We start from the raw sequence: 22,430 nt of genomic DNA on the forward strand, positions 1-22,430 counted from the left end.
ATGCAACTCTGAACTTAATCTGCCACAACCTCGAGTGAAGTGGCACTTGGCGTCGACAGGCGTGCAAAATCTTGGCAACCCCTCTGATTCCAATACCTTGTCCTTACCACTTTGTAGGGCCCAGACTTTGCATAATCTTTTTCCACAGGCTCTGTGAATGACTAGTATAATCACGGGTACAATTATGTTGCCAGGTTTGATGAAGACAACTGGCATGAAGAAATTCAGAATGCCAGTGGGCTTGACACTTCTTCTGATGCTGGCGTTGTATCTTCCCGGGTCCTTCTACAGAGGAAAGCACCTCCACCTCCTTTTCCTATAGTAATATGAAGGCCTGCCGAAGTGTTGTGTCTACAGTTCCTAACCATGGTAGTAAAAACTAACGAACTGACGGAAATTCTAAAATCTGGCCATGCTACCACTGAGCCACTGTTAGCATTTAATGAGGCACTTGCAGACACCCTTCTCGGCTCTTGAGCCAAGCTTATCAGTCGCCATTGTACTCCAGCTGGTGATACTGCCTTCATGACACAGTATCCAATTCCCTGGCTGGCTTCCACCAGCAGGGTCTACACCCAATGCCTTCCCTACCAATCTGCTGGGCCGTGAATCCAAATGATAAAGCGGTTTGGCAAGAGGATTTTCTCCCCCACAAGTCTGACTCAGAAGTCAAAGTGAGCTTTATTCGATTGTTCACAGACAATCATAAAAGCACATAAAACATATAATTACTACAACATTTCATGTGTGTTATAGATTCATACAAATGTATTACGTTAAAAAGTATTTAGCATACAATAAGAAATAAAACATTATTAAATTGTCGGGGCTCACCTCAAGTTAAAAAATATTTACTTTACTATACATAGAGCAAGTTCATATTAAATTAGTTAGAACAATTTTATGTTCTTACTATAAATTTAAAAAAAAAACAATTAGATAAGGAATTGTTTCCTTAAACTAAGAACCTTTTTCAAAAATAAGACCATCCTATAAATACTGGTAAATTGTCTAAACATTGCAATACCAAAAGGGCGGGTCGACACTGATGTAGCCCGAGCATTTTCAACACAGTGACCAGACCCAGTTTCCTAGGAGAGGAGTAAAATTTACAGAAAAGAATAACATGGAGCATGTTTTTTTTTGGAGATGTTATCACAAGGGCACATCTGGAGGTTCTGAGAATTCAAAGGAACCCATCATATGCCCCAAGGACATAAGTAATGTAAGGTTGAATATTGAAAGTGATTAAAATCATCTGATTGTGAAGGACAGTGGGCTTTGGGACAGTGGGCTTTACTATCTCAGATGTTAGTCTGATAATATCCACCATAGGCAGGGCCACTTTTTAAAAATCCTTCCTGGTTATATCACCAATGGAACAAGGATTAGTGAAGTACTCTGGGTGGCCAAGATCTTGAAAAAGTTACGAACATAATTTATCCATGGAATCCTCAGAGCCCCATCCAATGTCAGGACATCCAGAAGTAGCTCTCTGTTTAATTTTGCCTCTTCTTTCGTCCAGAATCTGTGCCATAACAGCACTGGCTCAAGCTTAATCAAATCAGAAATAAAAGTGAGGCACAACTCCGCATGACATATGTATGTTGAGGTACCGTTCGAGACTGATAAAATATGTTTTAAAAAAGAGTTTTCTACTTTTTTGCATGGGAAGCAGATCAACTGCCCCCCATACCCCTGTCCCATAAAGTGCTGCAGAAACACATTTTTCTTTATAAATATTAATGAGTTCCTCAGGAGGCCTCTTGCCTATTCTTTTAGCAAAGGAACTAATGGCAGATGTACTATGTAAAAATACCAGTTTTTTTGCAGCCACAACCTGTGTCCACGTATCATTATTGGCTTAGAGAATGCCCAAATAAGAAAATGTTTTAGTAGGCCCAACCTTTTGTCGAGCCGCAAACACATCTTTGGGTTTTGTGATGCCAGTACCACAACACATTATAAAAGTTTTAGAGGACTTAACTCTTAACCCTAAATCATTCAAAAAATCATTCAGTACCTTCTGAAGTCCTACTTGTGTGCGAGACATGAGCACCGCATCGTCTGCATACAAGAGTCCTGGAATCGGACGTCTCGCCACTTGGTGGAGGTCATACTTATCATTTAAAAGGGCCTCCCCCAGTCCTTTTATATACAGGTTAAACAGAAACGGGGCAAAAACACACCCTTGCCTAACGCCACTTCTTATATGAATGGGCCCTGATCGGTCACCCTTTAAACCGCAGTGCACTCGTGCGTTAGCGTTGCAGTAAAAATGTTTAAGAAAATAAATAATCTGTATATCAACCCCCATTATTTCTTAAATTGACCAAAGTTTATTGTGGATCACGCTATCAAATGCAGCTGTAAGGTTAACAAATGCTAAAAATAGGGTCGCCTCCTTTGCCCTAGTGTATTTACCAACCAGGAGAGACCCATTTAATCCCTGCTCTACGGTTCCTACACCAGTTCGAAAGCCGTATTGCAGGTCTGACAGGACGGAGTTTTTTTCCGCCCAGTCCTGGAGACGCTCCAGTATTATTCTACCTGCTACTTTCGTTATGGTGTCTAATAGGGAGATTGGCATATAGCACGCTGGGTCTTGTCTGTCCCCCTTTTTAAAAATGGGCACAATAGTTGATTCTACCCAAGTAGGTAGAAAAACTGCACTACAGCTAGCATTTAGAACGTGTGTTAAAAGAGGCGCCCATAGAAGAGTGTTAGATTTAAACAAATCTAGTGGGACCCCATCGGGACCAGTCGCTTTGCCACCCTTACTTACAGTAAGAGCCCGCTCTACCGATCTAACCTAAATAATAGAGTGGTGTGTTGCATGGGAGACTTAAAGTTGTGGTCCTCCAATGCACAACAATTTGTCATGTCTAGGTTGCCCTCACCCCGATACACTTTTGCAAAGTGAGCTATCCATTGGTTTTCCGCTATTGCTATTTCAAGCGATGGACCAACTTCTCTAGACAAGCAAGGGGCCCAAATAATTTTCCAGAAGGCCGCTCTATCATTAGCTACTGAGGTTGAGTGTAAAGCATCCCACGCCTCTTGCTTTAGTCTGACTTTTCTGCCCCTAATTGCATATTTGTATGCCTCTATAGTCATCCTTACACTACTTATATTTCTCGGGTTTTTGTGTAGCTCAGATTTTAGATAGGAATAAGCTTTTGTGCATCTGGTGTCAAACCAGCCCTTCTGAGGTCCCTTAACACTATGATGTCTGTGAGGAACTCTCTGACTGCATTAGTTATTACCTGAAATGAAGCGAAGATGTTTTCTGGGATAGCGGTCTCGCTAAAACATGTTTCAATAGCTGAGTTACATTTGCCCACCACGGTTTTAACCAAATTAGCTTGATCTGCTAAGGACCAACGTAAAGAATAACCATTGGTTCTTCTTATGGCTCTGTTTTCTAGCTGTTGATTTTTCTTATTAGGTCTTAAAATTGTGGTGGACGGAAGGAAAATCGCTAAGCATAAAGGAAAATGGTCGCTATGGGGCTCATCGGAAACATGAAAAGAGTGGAGCCTATGTGCATGACTATTAGTTACTAAAACAAAATCAATAATGGATTGAAGACCTCGGCCATTAAATGTCCAGGGGATAGGAGCAGGGCATACTTGGTTTACATAACCCAAATGGAGGGAAAAAATAATCTTGTTCAGTTGTACTCCCAGGGCTGAATGCTGACAATGGGACCAGCATGCCCCGTCCTCATTTAAGGCTTCACACAATTTTTCCCCGGCGTTCACACATGACGTACAATTAAAGTCTCCAGCAAGTATAAACCTATCTTTCCCCTTCCTACGACCAACATTTTTCAACACCTTCAGTAAATTTGGGATCACAACTCTCACTTTATCAGGTGGGATATTATTATAAAAATTGATAACAACTATAGAGTGCATCAAATCAATGTCCATTTTAACAAGCTGGTTGTAATTATCATTATCAAGCATTGATATGTTTTTAAAATTAATTTCGGCTAATATGTATATACAGAGGCCCCCATTAGCTCTACAACTCAAACTATCGACTGCAGGGGTATGGTATGTCCTATATCTATTCAAATGGACCACTTCCTTAGACCAAGTTTCCTAAAAGCATAGGATCTCAAAACGACTAATACATTCTCTCCACAAAAGATTATTTAACTTTGAGGAAATGCCAGCAATGTTCCAGGAGAGAATGTTACACAAGGCATATTTACAGCTCACAGCGCTGCTAACTATAGCTGCTTTGTTTAGAGCCTTGATTTCTTTATGAAAAGGGGGAAGAGAGATAGATATAAGTTATCTTGGGATTCAGCCATTTTTTTTACTTCCATATCCATCAGTTTTTTGCCCATATTGTTATCATATCTCCTAATGAGGGTGGGGGCTGGATGAAAAAACCCCACCATAGATGGCAGGCACGTTCACAGCAGGATTGGGGGGCACCAGATTCCCCGTAGGGAGTCAATCGATTTCCTCCAGAGTGTTCAGAGCATCAAAGCGATTATTAACTGCAATTGAGAATAAGGGCTCCACAAATCCCCTGGAATTGCCTCCCCCCAGCATGCACCCTCGGGCTTTGGAAAATTCGATGGTTTGTAAAAATAGCTCAGAGGTAAGAGATGTATATCATTAAGATTGCTAGGCCCATTGTTACCCCTTTTCAACATTGTGTGCATGAGAGGAGGAGAACTAAAAGTCAGCACAATACAGTCGCCGCAAAATGACTTGACTGAGGGGCCAACCCACCCAATTCTAAGAGCCATTTTAAATTTTAAAAGAGAGAATTATGTAAACCAGTCCTTAAGCTTAGTAAATCAAGTGGCTTATTCCTTAACGCCGCCCAGTGCTCAAAAACATTATGAGACAAAGGAGTAACATTTGCCAAAACCACTGTGTAGGGTATAGCTGCTGGTGGCAAGTTCAAGATACATGGAGGATGCTGGGGAGTTTCTGTTTGATCGTCTGAGCTTGTACCTTTCAATTTCACTTCCTCCCTGTTTTGACTTGACGTCCCAACAGTCGTTATTCCATGCTTAGTACTAAGGGGGTTACCCAGAAGTCATCTCCTCGGCCGTTACACCCTTGCCATTTGGATTATAGTGTCTTTAGACATGACTGATTGTCTGGGACGTGTCATGGGTACCAGTGTGGCTTTCTGGTGCCAGGCCCTCTCCCTGACCAACGGTAGGAGTTGTCTCATCTGTCAGTACCTGACTCCTCTTCCAGAATGATAAGAGTTTCAGCCATTGGTGGCCGAATCTTTGGCTCTCAAAGACAACATGGACAGTAGAGACATGTGGCCCAGTCCCCCACCCCTACAGCGGCTGCAACTGGAAAACCACTTTAGTGTGCGTAATTTCCTCCAAGGAGATCAGGGTATTACGCCCAGGCCTGCACACTTTGTATCTTCCTGCTTGGAGATTGAGTGGCAACAATTAACCTACTTTGAACTGCACCCGAGGTCATTGATGTCACCTAGTGGCATGCAGGAGAACTGCTTAGAAAGTTTCTGGATCCAATCTGTCTTCTGGGGATTAATCACAAGGTGAGGAACCAGTGGTTAGATTGAGGATTCACCAGAAAGATCGTACACAAAGGTAAGTAACTTTTTCTTTGTTCATGCAGTCACTGACACTTGCCATCTCTCTTCCCACTACTGTGAGAGGTCAGTCATGGAGTATACAGCTCTCAACCCTACAACCCTCCACACTGTAGTTGTGAGCCCTGCTCTTCTGTTGGATTTCTTATTTGAGATTGAGCCACGGGCAATGCTGCTGATTCCTCTCCTTTAGAGGGATATATGACCAGAGTGCTTTTTGACAGTGCTGTTCTAGCAGAGGCAAGAGCGCAGAGACTGCAGGGACCTCACACCAAGATTGTTGTTCCTGTGCAAAGGAGATGGCTGACATGTCTTGGCAGGGCTCAGAACCAAAAGAATATGATCTGGTGCTTTCCCGATTCATTGACCGTCTTGATGGTGGGCGTGCTGGCACACTTTTCTCCTTATCCACTGCCTCTTCTGCTTTCCTGATGCTGTAGAGAGGCACTTATGATCAGCCGAACAAAACAATGCAATGCAATACTCATCATGCAGGCATTGAGCTGGTGCTGTATGTCCATGAAGGAAGACTTCATCTCCACCCTTTCTACTTCCAACCTTTGCCTCCTCAGGATCATAAACTTTAAACAAAATATCTCAGAATGGACAACCCAGGGCAGTAAAATCTAAGCTGTTTATAATTATGGTAAATAATACAAATCAATCAACAGAACTGGTTAAAGCTTCCGGCAACTGAAAACTATAAACCTCTCACACTGCTACACGCTCCACGCTATGACTTGATAATCGCACATGGTGGTCATCACGAATGACATGGTATCACTTTCAACATAGGATCAAAACAGACAAAACAACATTTCCAACCAAAACCCCTACATGGTGTCCTGTTACCCATGTAGGCAAAATGCTTCAGTGCCCCACATGGGGCTTGTAAGTGCCAAATAAACATTGCAATACAATATAGTACAACACAGCAAATCATCTATATTTTGTTCCTTGTATATTTAATGATATTTATTAGGTTGTACAGCGCTCTGACACCAACATTTTGGTCGTGTGTGCTTTATAAATAAATAAATAGATGTAAAATACCCAATGAGTTCACAAGATGGAATCCATGCTGTCCAACAACAATGTTCCTTCATACTGCTCCCTGTTCAACACCGGTCCGCCACCTTTTACTCATTGCGCCCTATGCCGCCCCCCTAATCTAGCACCTGGAAAACACACAATTCGCCTCGGACTGCTGAACTGCAGATCTCTCCCTAGACACTCGCTTGAGGTGAATCTCCTCATCCGGGAACAGGAGTTAGGCATCCTGTTTCTAACAAAAACATGGCTTACACAGGGTGCTGAAGCAGATATGGCTAACTCCCTCCCCCCTGCCTTTCTCATTCTTTCACAGGATCGGCCACTTGGTCGAGGAGGAGGCGTAGCCATTCTGTACAAGAACTCACTGACCTGCAGAATTCAGAAAGGCGAAGTGGAAGACGGTGAGAGCTGTAAGTTCTCTTTCCAAGTCTCACCCACCGTTACCTTGTCTGGGCTGTTAGTCTATCGCCCCCCAGGAAAGATGGGTAACTTTATCAGCTCTCTTATGGAAACGGTAATGGTTGGTGCTGCCTCAGCGACAAATTTTATCGCCCTGGGAGACTTCAATCTCCATTTCGATGACCAGGAAGAGCGGCTGGCGACTGCCCTCCTGTGTGACCTTAAAACTTATGGAATAGACCTTATAAATCTAGATCCCACTCACAACAAAGGCCACCTGCTAGATCCTATATTTGCAAATATTTCCACCATGAAAGCAGTCCCCCCTATTCCTTTGCCATGGACGGATCATTTTTTGATCCCTTTCACCTGGGAAACTAAACGTGAAAGCAGCCCTCCCTCCAGTGTTGGTGCACCGGACAGACCATGGGCCAGGCTATCAGTGGAAAATTTCACTTGCAGCCTAGAAGCCTCACGTCCACCTCTTTCACATGATCCTATCTCAGCAGACGCAGACCTCTGCAGGTGGATCTCTAACACTTTAGACGCTGTCCTTCCTATAAGATCGACAGGCATAAGGGAGAAAAGACTTCACACCGCTCCATGGTATACATCCGAGCTAAGGGCTATGGGGAGGACATGCAAAAAATTAGAGCGCTCCTGGAGGAAGGACTGGGAGGAAGCCAGTAAAATGGAATATCGAACAGCAATGAGGAGGTACAAAACCGCCATCCGGCTGGCTAAAACTCAGTTTCTCGAGGAGAGAATTAACAATGCCTCTAACTCCTCTAGAGAAACCTTCCTGGTGGTCAAAGAACTCCTGAAAGTTCCAACACCCTCTGCCCCTACGGAGAACCTGGAGGCCAAATGTAATAATCTGGCGGAATATTTTAACACAAAAATTGAAGAAATTCTTATATCGCTACCTCCGCCCAAGATTGGACCCGAGCGATGGGAGGAGGAGGGATGTCCCCAGATAACTCTGGAATCTTTTGGACCAGTCACCAGGGATGAAGTCCTTAAAGCCCTATGTTCAATTAAGAGTGGCTCCCCCCGGGATGTTGCCCCTATGAGAATTCTTAAACAGGTTGCCCCCTCCATTGTGGAGCCTATCACCGAAGTCATTAATGCCTCGTTAGGCACTGGCATTGTTCCACCTAACTGGAAGAGCGCAATAGTGAAAGCCCTTCTGAAAAAACCCTCTCTGGACCCTTCAGACATGGCCAACTATAGGCCCATTTCGCTCCTCCCAGGGCTGAGCAAAATCTCAGAAAAACTGGTCAACTCTAGGCTATCCAACTTTGTGGAGACCAATGGTGTGCTAAAAAGCTCCCAAACAGGTTTCCGCCCGGGCCAAGGCACTGACACCGCCTTGCTGGCAGTCATGGAGGAGGCACGCTGCATTCTTGACTCGGGGGGGGTTGGGGGGGGGGGGGGGAGACCAGTGGCAGTGATCCTCTTGGACCTGAGTGCAGCGTTCGACACTGTTAATCACCAAGTGCTACTCCAGAGACTATCAGACGCCGGAGTGAGAGGGACAGCGCTAAACTGGCTCAGGTCATTCCTTAGTGAAAGATCTTTCCAGGTATGGGAAGGGGGCGCACGGTGGGCGTCCACCCACCTCCATTGCGGTGTGCCTCAGGGTTCCTCCCTGAGTCCTACACTATTTAACGTGTATATGGCCCCCTTGGAGGAGATGGTGGCTCCATTCAACATCAAGATCGTGAGCTACGCCGACGACACCCAATTGGTGTTCGCCCTCTCCCAATCCTTGGAGAACTCCCAGACACTCCATGCCTGCCTCTCACAGGTCCATCCTGGATGGGGGACTCAGCACTCAAACTGAATGGGTCCAAGACTGAGATCATGGTGATGGGACCTAAAAATCCCTCCCTTTCCAGCTTAACCTGGCCCAGTTGTCTAGGGTGTCTTCCTGAACCTAAGGATGAGATCAAGAGCCTGGGCATCTGGATGGAACGAGATCTCTTCCTCAGAACCCAGGCATCCAAACTAGCGGGTGTCTGTTTTGGTCTCCTCAGATCAGTACGCAAGATACTGCCCCTCATCCCTTTCCCATCGAGAAAGCTCCTGATCCAGGGTCTGATTATGTCCAGGCTGGATTTTAACAATGCGATCTACCTTGGGGCTCCTGAGAGCACTCTGAACAGACTCCAACAAGTTCAAAACGCGGCAGCACGAACACTCTATAACATCCCCATGTCCTGCTCCGCTAAACCAGCACTGAGGGCACTACACTGGCTGCCAATACGGGAAAGAGTGAAATTTAAATCCCTATGCCTTGCACACAAAATCTTGCAAGGCAAAGGACCCCCCATCCTTCAGAAGATGGTGACCCCGTACAAAGCGAGCAGAACTTTACGTTCAGACTATCAACACCTGTCTGTCGTTCCCAGGGTAAAAAAGGCCCGCTCAGGAGGAAGGAGATTTTCAGTCAACGTTTCCACCCTCTGGAACGCTCTCCCCATAGGTTTGCGCGCTGAACCGTGTCTCTTGCGCTTCCGAAAACAACTTAAGACCCTCCTCTTCTGTTAATTTTTCTCTGTTTCTGCTATTTCTGATTCTGGTTGGTGGCAAAAGCGCAGGGATGCTCCAGGGTAACCGGGCGCTATATAAAACCGATTTAATAATAATAATGTTTATTCTTGTGAGCCTGATACATTGAGTACCATAGCATTGTGTAATGTTAACAGTTATTTATGATGCCAGCGAACCACTTAACTGCACCCGAGAAAACTGTATTAAAGCACTCCTATTTGTTGTTTCTGATCATTTACATTACAACATACGAGTCATTGCGCTAGAATAAAATAGGCTGCTTGATTAAATCATGTGATGGGTCATGTTTCTAGCAAAGGTGTGGTGTAGCATTAATTATGTAATGCTTTGGTACTGCAAAGTTTTAGTTTCATGGAACTGTAAATGACGGGTGGCGCAATTACCAAATAATGAACTAGGAAGGATGTCTTACCTAAGGTGAATTCAGACCCGTCCTCTTCAGGTAACCTACTGTTCTCAGATGATTTAGTTCAGTTCACTGTTACAGGGCTAATACAATAGATCGTTTTTTCAGTGATGGTTGTTGATATGTCATCAGTGGGTATTTTAGAATCTTAAATATAGCCTTACCTTATTTATATTGCAGGCACATAGCAGAGCATCAAACCTTCATTATTGTGTGATATATTTTTTTCCCAATATATTGGCAAGCTCATTTTTAGGTCTTGCCTACCAACAGGTTTAGCTATTTGTTGGCTACAGACCTAATATATTCTATATAAATGTAAACGTATGTTTTCAATGTGCCCCTTGGTCATGATTCAATGTTTTTTTTGTCAGTCTATGTTTCCTACTCGTGATTCAGTAGCTTTCGTCCCTATTCTTGTGTTTGTCCTTGTTCAAGAAGTTTTTCAGTGCCAACTTTCTTTGATTGGATTAGTTGAATCTTTCTACTCATGACTTCAGGGCCTTGCAATACCCCTACGTTCACATTGCCAGCTCTTTGTTTACAAAAACTAAAATCCCCCTATCCCTCTCTGCTGCACCCACCATTGTATTGATCACTGGCCATATCTAAATGCTTTTTAAACCATACAAGAATGTCTGCCTGTGAATTAGAATGGGTGTGCCTATATGCACAGGAAAGGAGGCTATTTCGGAATGGTTTTCCCAGATCATCTCTGTTCATGTGCTAGGGCCATCTTGTAATGTTTTTTCTTGCAGTGAAGGTAAGTGTTTTCTAAGTTGGATGACGCATGTAGGTTTGCATGGTGGACAACTGTTATAGATCTGTGCCTCGGTTTTACAGGTGAGACGCATTTACCTTTCCATTTGTAGTTGTATATGATAAACTCATGGTCTGCTGTGTTTCTCCGGGCCCTTACAACAGTTTAGAGTTTCAACCCGATATGGGAATTGTGCCACTATAGTTTGGGCATGACCTGATCCAATTGTGAGATGGTCCTTCTCTGGAAGCTTTTATAAGCATGTAAAGGATTTGAGGGAGTACATGAATCTTGATTTTAAAAGTTGGCATGGGTTCTGCTAATAAGTCAAATAGAATTATTGTACCAATAGTTATCCTGCAGATTTGGTTTAATTGTATAGAAGTAAGCAGTATCATACTATATAAAAGTCTCATAAATCCTGTTTATCCCCATCTGGATTACTGGGCCTGTTTTTCCACCCTTCTGGTGTAACTCTACACGCTGCAGTGTCCCTCTCAGTTCGCTCTGTATATCAATCAATCAATCAATCAATCAATCAATCAATCAAAGCATTTCTATAGCGCACTACTCACCCAGAGGGTCTCAAGGCGCTAGGGGAGGGGGGCCCGCTACTGCTCAAACAGCCAGGTCTTGAGTTGCTTCCTGAAGGCGAGGTGGTCCTGGGTCAGGCGGAGGTGGGTCGGGAGGGAGTTCCATGTCTTGGCGGCGAGGTAGAAGGACCGTCCCCCTGTGGAGGCTCTTCGGATGCGGGGGACGGCGGCGAGAGTGTGGCCGGTCGATCGAAGCTGTCGTTTGGGAGCGTAGAAGTTGAGGCGGCTGTTGAGGTATCCTGGGCCTTGGTTGTGTAGGGCTTTGTGTGCGTGGGTGAGGAGTCGGAAGGTGATTCTCTTGTTGACCGGGAGCCTGTGCAGGTGTGCGGAGATGTGGCTGCGACGGGGGATGTCCAGGATGAGTCGTGCTGAGGCGTTCTGGATCCGCTGGAGTCTCTTCTGGAGTTTGCCGGTGGTTCCGGCGTAGAGGGAGTTGCCGTAGTCCAGACGGCTGGTGACGAGGGCCTGGGTGACCGTCTTCCTGGTCTCGGTGGGGATCCACCGGAAGATCTTACGTAGCATGCGCAGGATGTTGAAGCACGACGAGGAGACGGCGTTGACTTGTCTGGTCATGGAGACGGAGGAGTCCAGGATGAAGCCCAGGTTGCATGCGTGGTCTGTTGGTTTGGGTGCGCTGCCTAGGGCGGGGGGCCACCAGGAATCGTCCCAGGCGGAGGGTGAGGATCCCAGGATGAGGACTTCCGTCTTGCCCGAGTTCAGTTTCAGGCGGCTGTTCATCATCCATTCGGCTACCTCTTTCATCCCTTCGTGAAGGTTGGCTCTGGCGGTGGCGGGGTCGTTGGTGAGGGAGAGAATCAGCTGGGTGTCGTCTGCGTAGGAGATGATGTTGAGGTTGTGCTGGCGTGCGATGTCTGCGAGGGGGCTCATGTAGACGTTGAAGAGGGTTGGACTGAGCGAGGAGCCTTGAGGAACGCCGCAGATGACTTCGGTGGCTTCAGATCTGAACGGGGGGAGGCGGACTCTCTGTGTCCTTCCGGCGAGGAAGGAGATGATCCACTCCAGTGCCTTCTCCTGGATTTCGACGTTGCTGAGTCTCTGCACTAGTGTACGGTGGCAGACCGTGTCGAAGGCCGCGGAGAGGTCTAGGAGGATGAGGGCTGCTGTTTCTCCGTTGCCAAGCAGTGCTCTGATGTCATCGGTGGCTGCGATCAGGGCGGTCTCGGTGCTGTGGTTGGCCCGGAAGCCAGACTGCGAGAGGTCGAGAGAACCGTTCGTCTCGAGGAAGGCGGCCAACTGTTTGTTGACGGTCTTCTCGATGACTTTTGCAGGAAACGGGAGCAGCGAGATGGGGCGGTAGTTCTTGAGGTCGGTGGGGTCGGCTGATGGCTTCTTTAGTAGAGCGCGGAGTTCGGCGTGCTTCCAGCTCTCCGGGAAGGTAGCGTTGTCGAAGGAGGTGTTGATGATGTCCCGCAGGTGGGGTGCGATGACCGCGTCGGCCTTGTTGAAGACGTGGTGAGGGCAGGGGTCGGTAGGAGATCCGGAGTGGATGGAGTTCATCGTGCGGACGGTGTCTTCGGTGCTGATCGGGGTCCAGGCGCGGAGGGTGGTGGTGGGGGGCGGTGGTTCGGTCGTGGCGTGCGTCGGTTAAGAGCTGAAGCTGTTGTGTATGTCCGCGATCTTGTTGTGGAAGTAGGAGGCGAGGGAGTTGCAGAGGTCTTGCGAAGGGGTGATGTTGTTGTTTCCGGCGTTGGGGTTGGAGAGCTCTTTAACGATGTTGAAGAGTTCCTTACTGTTGTGTGCGTTGTTGTCCAGTCGTTCCTTGAATGCGGTTTTCTTGGTGGCGTGGATGAGTTGGTGGTGTTTTCGGGTGGCGAGCTGGAGGGCAGTCATGTTGTCCGGTGTTGGGTCTCTGCGCCAGGTTCTCTCGAGGGCTCGGCAGTTCTTCTTGGAGCTCTTGAGTTCGTCGGTGAACCATGGGGCTTTCTTGCTACCGGGTCTGCTAGGCGGGGTCTTCAGAGGGGCGAGGTCGTCTGCGCAGTTGCTGATCCACTTGGCGAGGTTGGTGGCCGCCTGGTTTGGGTTCGTTGCGCTGGTGGGAGGGTTCATGCTCAGGGAGGTCGCGAACTGGTCGGCTGTGATCTTGTTCCAGCTTCTGCGTGCAACCTGTTGCTGGTGGTGGTGGATCGTGGTCCTTCTGAAGCTGAAGTGGACGCAGCTGTGGTCCGTCCAGTGGAGTCCGGTGGCGTGGCTGAAGGCGATGTCCTTGCTGGATGAGAAGACGGGGTTGAGTGTGTGTCCGGCGTAGTGGGTGGGGGTGGTGACCAGCTGCTTGAGTCCGAGGTTGTCCAGCAGGGTGGTGGTGTTGCGGTCGTTGTTGTTCTCCAGGTGGAAGTTGAGGTCCCCGAGGAGGATGTAGTCCGTGGAGAGGAGGGCGTGCGGGCTGATTAAGTCGGCGATGTCTTCGCTGAATTGTGTGCGTGGTCCCGGGGGTCTGTAGATGAGTGTGCCTCTGAGGGTGGTCTTGGGGTTGATGTGGACCTGGAAGTGCAGGTGCTCGGCGGGTGCGATGGTGTCGTCGGTGTTGGTCGTGATGCGGATGGTGTTCCTGTGGATGATGGATAACTATCCGCAAGCCTGTAACAATTTCTGCAAATCAGTAAGGACTGCTATGGATAAATGGCAATACATCTCCCTACAAGGCTTCAACATAACATCAAATACTATATGCAATTATGTCACACTTTCTCAAGACTGCCAACATGTCAGATTCCATAGGAGATGGCAATGTCTTTCTTTCCATCACTCCTACTAACAATCGGTATCCAGTTCCCCTCTACTTGAATATCTACAAACATGCCCACCTGTGCTACACAGAGCACCCAACAGTGTGTTACTCAGGGTCTCATCTGTTTTAAGCTTAGATGGAAAGAAACAGAGAAACCAGTTGAAATTTTAGGTGACCTTAGTTGAGGTGGGGGATGTGCTGTACAAGAACAAGGTAACATAGCAATAATGTTCGACTTTTCTACATCCTATGCAATGTCAGGATTGCGTGTACAACATCTGTGGGACTCGCGTTATTTTGGTATGTATATGAAAACTCTCCTTGTGAACATAAAAACTTAGTAGATGGTTAACCAAAGAAATAACTTCACTGTCACTACCCGGAACTTGTTTCCAGGATACCACAGACTGACGAAAGCACAGTTAAGAGAAATGATCACAATTCCAAGTCCATGGTCTGTTCATCTATATGTTTTTTCCTTTTCTTTCTCAGGCCTGTGATTCGCCCGCTTCCAAGTCAGCAGATGTTCGATCATGTACAAAAGAGGCACCGTGTGCTGTTCTTGTATGTTGGTGGGGAATCGACTCTGAAGGTTAGAAAGTAAAATATGTTTTATATGGCATAGACTTCTAGCAGACTGAGAGATAGTTTTTCAGAGCTCTAGCATCATAACAGCTTGGTCTGATGGCAAACTTACATTCAACAGTTATTCTCAGGATAACTTCCCTATGAAGGTGATCAGTCTGTGGCAGCTGTATATTCTTAGAGTGAATCAGCATCGGTCCATGAAAAAGCAAACACCAAAGGCCGAATTTGCACCCATTTTTTGCAACTTAAAGTTTAATTTACCTGCACAAAATTGGCATCTGCGGAAATCGCCTTACCAGATTCACGAATCAGGCTTTGCTGACATTTACACTTGAAGATGGAATTTACTCCTGCAGAAAATCCACAAGTATGGCAGATATTTTTCAGCCTTTTTAAGTTAGGCGTGAGGATGTGTATGTACCTACAGGAAAGGAATGGCATAGCCAATGAGAGAATGATTAAAAATCTACCCCAAGTTGTAACTCTGCAGGTATTCATGAAACTTCCCACTCTTCTTTTAAATGTAATCGCATTACTTTAATGCCAATAAAGACAAGAGTGCATACGCAAATTGGATGTGGAAAGCAACATCTCCACAGTTAACGGCGTGCAAAATAAGTTTCTCATGAAAAATACTTTCTAAATAAAGAAATTAAGTTTCTGTGCTCTATTCCTAAATTGGTAGATGCATCCAGCTCGAAACCTGCCAAGTAAGGGGCAGACCTATTCCTTCAGATCTAGGTTTTCATATATCTCGGTGGATTCACCTGGGGTTTTTTGTACATTCACCTAAACTTGGGACATCTCCTCAAGTCCTAGAAGAAAACCTACAGTGATTATATTTTTCTATTGATTTTTTTTTTTTTTTAGTTCCCCCAAAGTGAACCGGCATAACAAAGTTTATAAGTATCGAAAATGCTAAAACCGTGCTTAAAAAACATTTGTTACCCATGTGACCACTGTTACCCTGGTAGTCTGATAAATAGAACCTTTCCTGGCACAAGTGGTTATTCCAGTAGCTATTGTTGAAAATAATGTCATCAGTGACTAGACCCAATCAATCCATGGCCTGGGTCGTGATGAAAATTCACTATTGTGGCACTTTCTCTCACAGCAATTCTGACCTGTACAAGGCTATCTGTGCCCTCGCCCCCCCCCCACCCCACCCCCACGGGGCTGTTTAATCTAGGACCTACAAGAAAAAAGGGCAGACAGTCCGCAACTAAATGTTGTTTCCCAAATTCACAATTCTTTGCTTTGGGTCTAGGACTTAGGATGCTGTCTTTTTTTTCCGCCACTATATCGTTGCATTGTGGGACGGGCCTTGTAGTTTCGCTTTTAGCATTTTTATTATTGCAACAAAACATCTGCTTGCAAAGTGCTGCTGGCTAAAATTCCAAAAGTGGGCAGTGTTATACATTGTATTTATTTATATAGCGCTTGCTGCCCTTGACGAGGCATTGACATGGAGCCACTTGTCAGCAATGTTTTAACATTTTACTACGTTGCCTAGTCTATTTCAAAAACTGCTTGTTTCATGTATAAATCCAAAAGCAAACTCTGCTCACATATTTTGCTAGGTTTCTCTATTTCACTCACATGCGTTAAAATAAGCATTGACCATGTGTATTGTTTTTTTCTTATGGGAAGTGGAAAGTTTTATAATGAGTTTCACAACACAAAGGTATTGCACGGATGGCTGCAGTGCAAACTTCTCTAACACAAATAATAAATTAAGAACTGGCAGCAGAAGCAAAATCACAAAATTCTCATGTATGCAGAACAGGTACGACACAGGAAGCCAACACAGGAAACCGTGAGTGAGAGGTGTTAAACAACTGTTGTCTAATTTGCGTAAGCGGACATAAACATGCTGGAAGTACAACACTCTTGCGATTAGTAGTAAAATCTGTTACTGAGTTACCCTTTATTCTTGTACTCTTACAACAGTTCTCCTGTCCAGCTTGCCCACAGTCCGCTACCCTCTGCTGCCTGTCTAACTGCTGTCCTCTGCTTTTTATTGTTCTGTATTGCCCTCCTCTGCTCCTTTTTTTGCCCCCTGTTTTGCCTTCTCTGCTTGTTTTCTGTCCTCTATTTTGCCTCTTCTACTAGATTATCTACCCTCTGTTTTGCCTTTTTTTAGCTAGTTTCTTCTTCTCTCTGTTTCCCTCCTTTTGCCACCCAGCGCCCCGCCCTCGTCTCAGAACCTACTTAATGGGGACCGCAGGGTGACCACATTGAGCAGGCCCACGTACCAGCTCCCCCTGCGACAGTTCTCCTGTCCAGCTTGCCCACAGTCTGCCCCCCTCTGCTACCGGTGTACCTGCTCCCCTCTATTTGTGCCTCCTCTGCTCGCTTCTTGCTCCGTTTTGGCTTTTCTGCTAGTTGTTTTGGCCTCTCCTGCTCTGGCTTTTCTGCTTGTTTTTTTGCTGTTTTGCATTTTTCTGCTAGTTTTGTTGCCAGGTTTTGCCTTTTCTGTTTGTTTTTCCGCTCTCCATTTTGCCTTTTTGTGCTCGTTTTTCTGACCTTTGTTTTGTCCTCTCCTGCTGTTTTGCCTTTTCTGCTTGTTGTTCTGCCCTCTAGTTTGCATTTTCTGCTCCTTTTTGTAGTCTTCTACTCTGTGTTTGGTCTTCTACTCGGTTTTCTGCCCTCTGTTATGCCTTTCTGCTAGTTTTGCTGCCCTGTTTTGACTTTTATGCTCTGTTTTGCCCTTTTCTCCTCATTTTTCTGCCCCGTGTTTTGCTTTTTCTGCCCTCTATTTTGGCTTTTGTGCTCGCTCGTTTCTTCCCTCTACATGCAGTTTCCTCAAGACCTGGCTTTTCAACAGAGACCTTGCACCCCAGCACCCAGATACCCTCAGGTGTTACAGTGCTGCGCTCTACTTCAGCAAATGCTGATTATTCATTGATAGAACGATAAATCCTCACCTACCTAATGTGATATGCTTTATCAGTACATTCTGTTTTTTGTACTCTGAAATGCTTCCCAGTGCAAGTGTCCACTGGTTGTACAGTCTCCTAGTTATGAGTTTCTTAGTATGGGTGAGGGTATGTCACTTATGTCGACATTTATGTACTCCCTTTGTTAAACAGTCAGACCGGTATTAAAAATTTTGTGGGTGCGGTTTAAATTGTTTACTGGGGTCTCCCTATCACACGAATAAAAGCAAGAAGCTGAGCAACAAAAGCTCATTCTCGTTTCCATCAATGTTTTTGGTGCTTTTATATTGCCCCTTTGGGCTCTGGCATCTTTCCCAGGAATGTAGATATCTTACATCAAATAGTGTCGACCAATCCCTGTTTTATCCGGCACGTTCACCAGCCTCAGATAGGGGAGGGGCGATGGGACAGTCCTAACAATAGGCTATTAGCGATGTTTTCAGTATGTAGCATGTGTCTCAGGGGTGGGTGTTTATGAATCATTTTTGTAAAATACAGCAGAAGTGTGCTTCTGTATATGATAAATATTCCTATGAAGCAAAAAAGAAAAAATGGAAACACAAAAAATCCCGTGATTGCTATTATTAAATAGTGTTCAGAATAAAATTGATTGTATAAAAAGAGTTGGTCATTATTGGCATTTGTAGTGTTTTTAACTTTCACAAAGTAATGAAAAACCTGAATTTACCATTAAAGAGGGTTTATCATTACAATTATATAGGTACTAAAAATGAACTACAGCTTATTAACTGTAATAAGGAATCTACAATGTTAACCTATTGGAGCGTTAGGCCTCACAGTAGTGAATAACAAATCTAGGAGTTTTTCACTTCCAGGACATTTAAAACTTAAACATGCATGTCCAACCTTTTATTTAACAGCACCTTGACATGTGAGCTAACTAGGGCTTATCTTAGAGGTGACTTATATGTAATAAAAGGGGAGTTTGAGGCTTGGCAAGGGAGTTTTCAAGCCTAGTCGAAATGGCAGTTCAAAACTGCATTCCGGCTACCGTGGTGGGCCTTTGCACAATAAATTCTACAGGGCCACTGGCAGCGTTTAATTTACAGGCCCTGTGTATATGGTCTATCACTCTATAAGTAAATTAAATATGCCAATTAGCTATGTGCCAATCAACCCATGTTCATGTGAGTTAACACAAGCACTTTAGCACTGGTAAAGTACATAGAGTCCTAAGTCCAACAAAGACGAATTTCAGCACAAATTGAAGAGAAGTAAAAAGAATGTGGGAAAGACGACCCTAAGGCTGACAAGCCTAACAATTAACCACAACAATTCTAATATAATTGATTACTGCCCCTTGTTTGATGGGATTCTCACATTAGCAAAGTATCAAAAATCCCTTCTGAAATATGCTTTAGGTGCTTTTATAGTCTTTTTAGTATTTATCAATTTAAAGTAATCACAACTTGTGATGGCAATTTTGCATCAAACTCTCATTGTTCATAGTTTCCTTGTAAACAATGTATTTTAATTGTCATTTCATGAAGTAGAAGCCTTTTTGTGTTATGCCTATTTTACAGAAATGGAGCAAAACAAACTCTTCGCTGTGCAAAGAAATCACAAATCCTAAATAAACCATACCAAGGTTATCTTTATTTGTGATATAAAATAGCATATTAGGAAGTTGCTTTGAATGTCTGGGTAATATAGAAGAGGAACAATATGGTGTTTACTCATGTCCTGTTAAGGGCTAACTTGTTGCAGAATAATATTTTTTTGGGTAATATTTAAATTGTATTTTTGACATGTTTAACCAATAGCTCCAGCCTACTTGTATCTTGGAGTTGACTAAAGATGCATGCAGTACCATATCCCTCCAATATCGATGCATGATATATAACCAGATTCACAAACTTTTTTTGCTCTTGTAAGTGCTGCGTAGGCATACCAAAAAGGCAATTGCTACCCTGCAGAACTTTGTGAACACACCAAAATGTGTAAATTAGCCACAAAGCCCTTGTAAGATTGGCACATAGCTTTACTGCTGTACAGTGCTTTTCCAAGGGGCTAAAGCAATGGGAGAACACCAATATTTGAAGAGAGGTGCACGGTAACAGAGTTCAGAGCGTGCAGTGCACCGCATTAGTAATAAGTTTCAACATTACATTGAAGTACATTGCATTCTAGTGTTTGCAGTTACAGATCTTTTTTCATTTAGACCTTTACAAGAGGATTTCTGGTTCCCCAGTAAAATATATTTTATGTGGCTGGAAGCATATCCTAATTACATTAATCTCAGGTTGAATAGCATGAGGACATTTTAACTGTCTTCCCTACATAAAAGCAGATGAGCAACCTGGACTGCAGGGAATCAGTTTTGCTTCAGTCTAAATCTTTAATTCAACTGCTCAGCGTTTCTCTGTGATGAGCACTGTGATAGTCTTCTAAAATCAGAGACCTGGCCATACTGCTCATCCTGACTTTGAGAATTCGGGTGGCTGGCTGACTGGGATGTGAGCACTGGTCAAGGAGCAACCACAGTCCTTAGCAGGGTGAGTCATGACCCAACCCCCGATTAACCTATGCTCAGTCCTCTGCTAACTTGGCACAGAGCAGTCTGGCCTAACTTAGAGGCAATATGTAAAGTATTTGTACAACACTTCAAAAAATAACAAAGTGAAAAAGCCACACAAAAAGGATCCCATACCAAGGTAAACCAATCAAACTTTCTTTTATAAATAAAACGAGACCAAAATGATGACCATCCAATCCGCAGAACCGGAGAGAGGCAATTTTAATGATTTTAGTAAATATAGGGTCAAAAGCCACCATCTGTGGATATCTGGTCATGCCAGACCAGGACAAAATCACAAGTTCAGGCCAACCGTGATAAAGCATCGGCAAATATAGGGACCCAGTTAGGCCTGCTAAATAAAGTACTTTAAATCCTTGTGTGCTGTGCGTTGTGAGGATCTATGTCAGGGTACAGGGTTGTGCAGCTGAAACAATTAGTGATGTTTACCATGCCAGGACCTGCGTCATCGTCTATGGGGGCTTGTAATGCGAAGTCCTGTGTTGATGCGGTGTGCAGTCAGGGTGATGCGTCTGTTCCAAGAAGATGCGAGGCAGTGATGCAGAGTCAGTCTTCGAGGCTGCTGTCGATGAGTGATGTGAGGGCCTGCGCCAAGGATGCTTCTAGCATTGGCAGCTCTGAAGGCATTGCGGGTTGTGGTGGTGATGCAAGTTTTTGAGACAGGTCCATTCTATGCAGCTGAGGAGATACATCGGTGTTCGAGGCATATGAGCTGCAGATAGTACACTGTGCATTAGATCGCCACCTGGTGTTGGGCTCGGATGATTGCAGGTTGTCTTCTTGGAAGAAGTCTTTGTTAGTCCCGATGACCTTCCACCTCCATGCTGGATTATTGCATGCCTCGCAAAGCGAGCAGCTCATGCACGCTGCCGCTATAGGCTCGACCTAAAAACCATGTTCTGAACTGGCTAGAAGTGTGCTTGTAAGTCTGTCTCTTTGTGAACGTGTACACAGTATCCCTGAGCATGAGTTTGATGCAGTATATCTGCAGTCTCTTATACAGCATGCCAAGAGGAATTGAACTTTAATAAGTTTCTATGTTTTTTTTTTAATTTAAAAAAAACATGTTTATTTATTTATTGTAAGGGCTAATTCTGAGGAACTGGACACTCTATTCCTCACCAGAGTAAGCCTCCACCCAAAGTCTTAAAAATAGCTGTGGAGCAATTCAGTGAGCTTGCTGTAATATCTGGATTCAGTGGATCCATTCAGTACTGCAATACTTGCCACAAGGGCTACTTAGTTTCCTTCAAGGTCCACAGCCCCCAGAGAACTGACCTCGCATAAAAACAATAGAAAAAACGCTCCAACATTTGATGGAAAAATACCATGTATGTATGTACTTGCTACAAAAGATCAACACTAATTATTTTGTTTTTGCTTGTCTTTTTAATAATTGTCATCAGTAAATGTCAGACTGCGCTTATTCTTAACATAATGCATATCATTTTACAATTGTTTTTCTGTTTGTATATTGACAGGAAAAATACATAGAAGTTGCTTCAGAACTTATTGTTTATACATACTTTTTTTCTGCCTCAGAAGATGTACTTCCTGAGGTAAGCAATCTGTACTAGAGAAATAGCTTTAATTTACTTGGCTTATTTATAGGTTGTTTATATACAGAGGACTAATTGTGTCTAATGGTATGTATGTGCTCATGATGTAAAGGTCCATTTGTGTTTATGAATGTTGGACTTCAAAGTAGTGAAAACATTTTTCTGGTCATCATTGAACTATCATTCTAAAGGCATTTCATGCTAAGTTGTTGGTCGCAAATAATGTGCAACAAACTTGTTAATGTGCCTGAGTAAAGCCATATACCTCTTTAGACCTGTTCAGATACATAGGTCACAGTCTTGCTGCTCTTTTCTGGTTTAAGTGTTTTTATGAGTATGTACCCCATCATAAACCTTTATTTGATTTTAAATAAAATCATTAAAGTGCAGTTGCAGAACATTCTTCCTACATAAAACTGCATAATAACATTCTAATAACGATAGTAAAGTGCATGCAAAATGTGCTGTAAAGGCAACCTGCTGGACAAATCCCTAAGCGATAAGCATAAGCGCATAGAGCGGAGTAGCTACAAAGTATAGCCTGTCAGCATATGCCATCAACTATTAAACAAATTCTGCTAACAAAAACCTCTATGGGTTCGCTATGCTCCAGAATTTAGAAGTAATCCTATGCAGGAAATCCTTT

General features: G+C 44.3%; 1 protein-coding gene across 1 annotated transcript in view; it reads left to right on the plus strand.

Moving 5' to 3' along the window:
* The window catches only part of TMX3 (thioredoxin related transmembrane protein 3), a 234,054-nt gene that overhangs the window by 81,337 nt on the left and 130,287 nt on the right, over positions 1–22,430 (plus strand). Inside the window, exons 7-8 of the mRNA XM_086965544.1 lie at positions 14,634–14,733; positions 21,707–21,784. Coding sequence (XP_086821670.1) covers positions 14,634–14,733; positions 21,707–21,784 — 178 coding nt within the window. The remainder of the gene's footprint in view (positions 1–14,633; positions 14,734–21,706; positions 21,785–22,430) is intronic.

This window comes from Lissotriton vulgaris, chromosome 4_1 (genome assembly GCF_964263255.1).
Source record: "Lissotriton vulgaris chromosome 4_1, aLisVul1.2, whole genome shotgun sequence".
NCBI classification, from domain to species: domain Eukaryota; kingdom Metazoa; phylum Chordata; class Amphibia; order Caudata; family Salamandridae; genus Lissotriton; species Lissotriton vulgaris.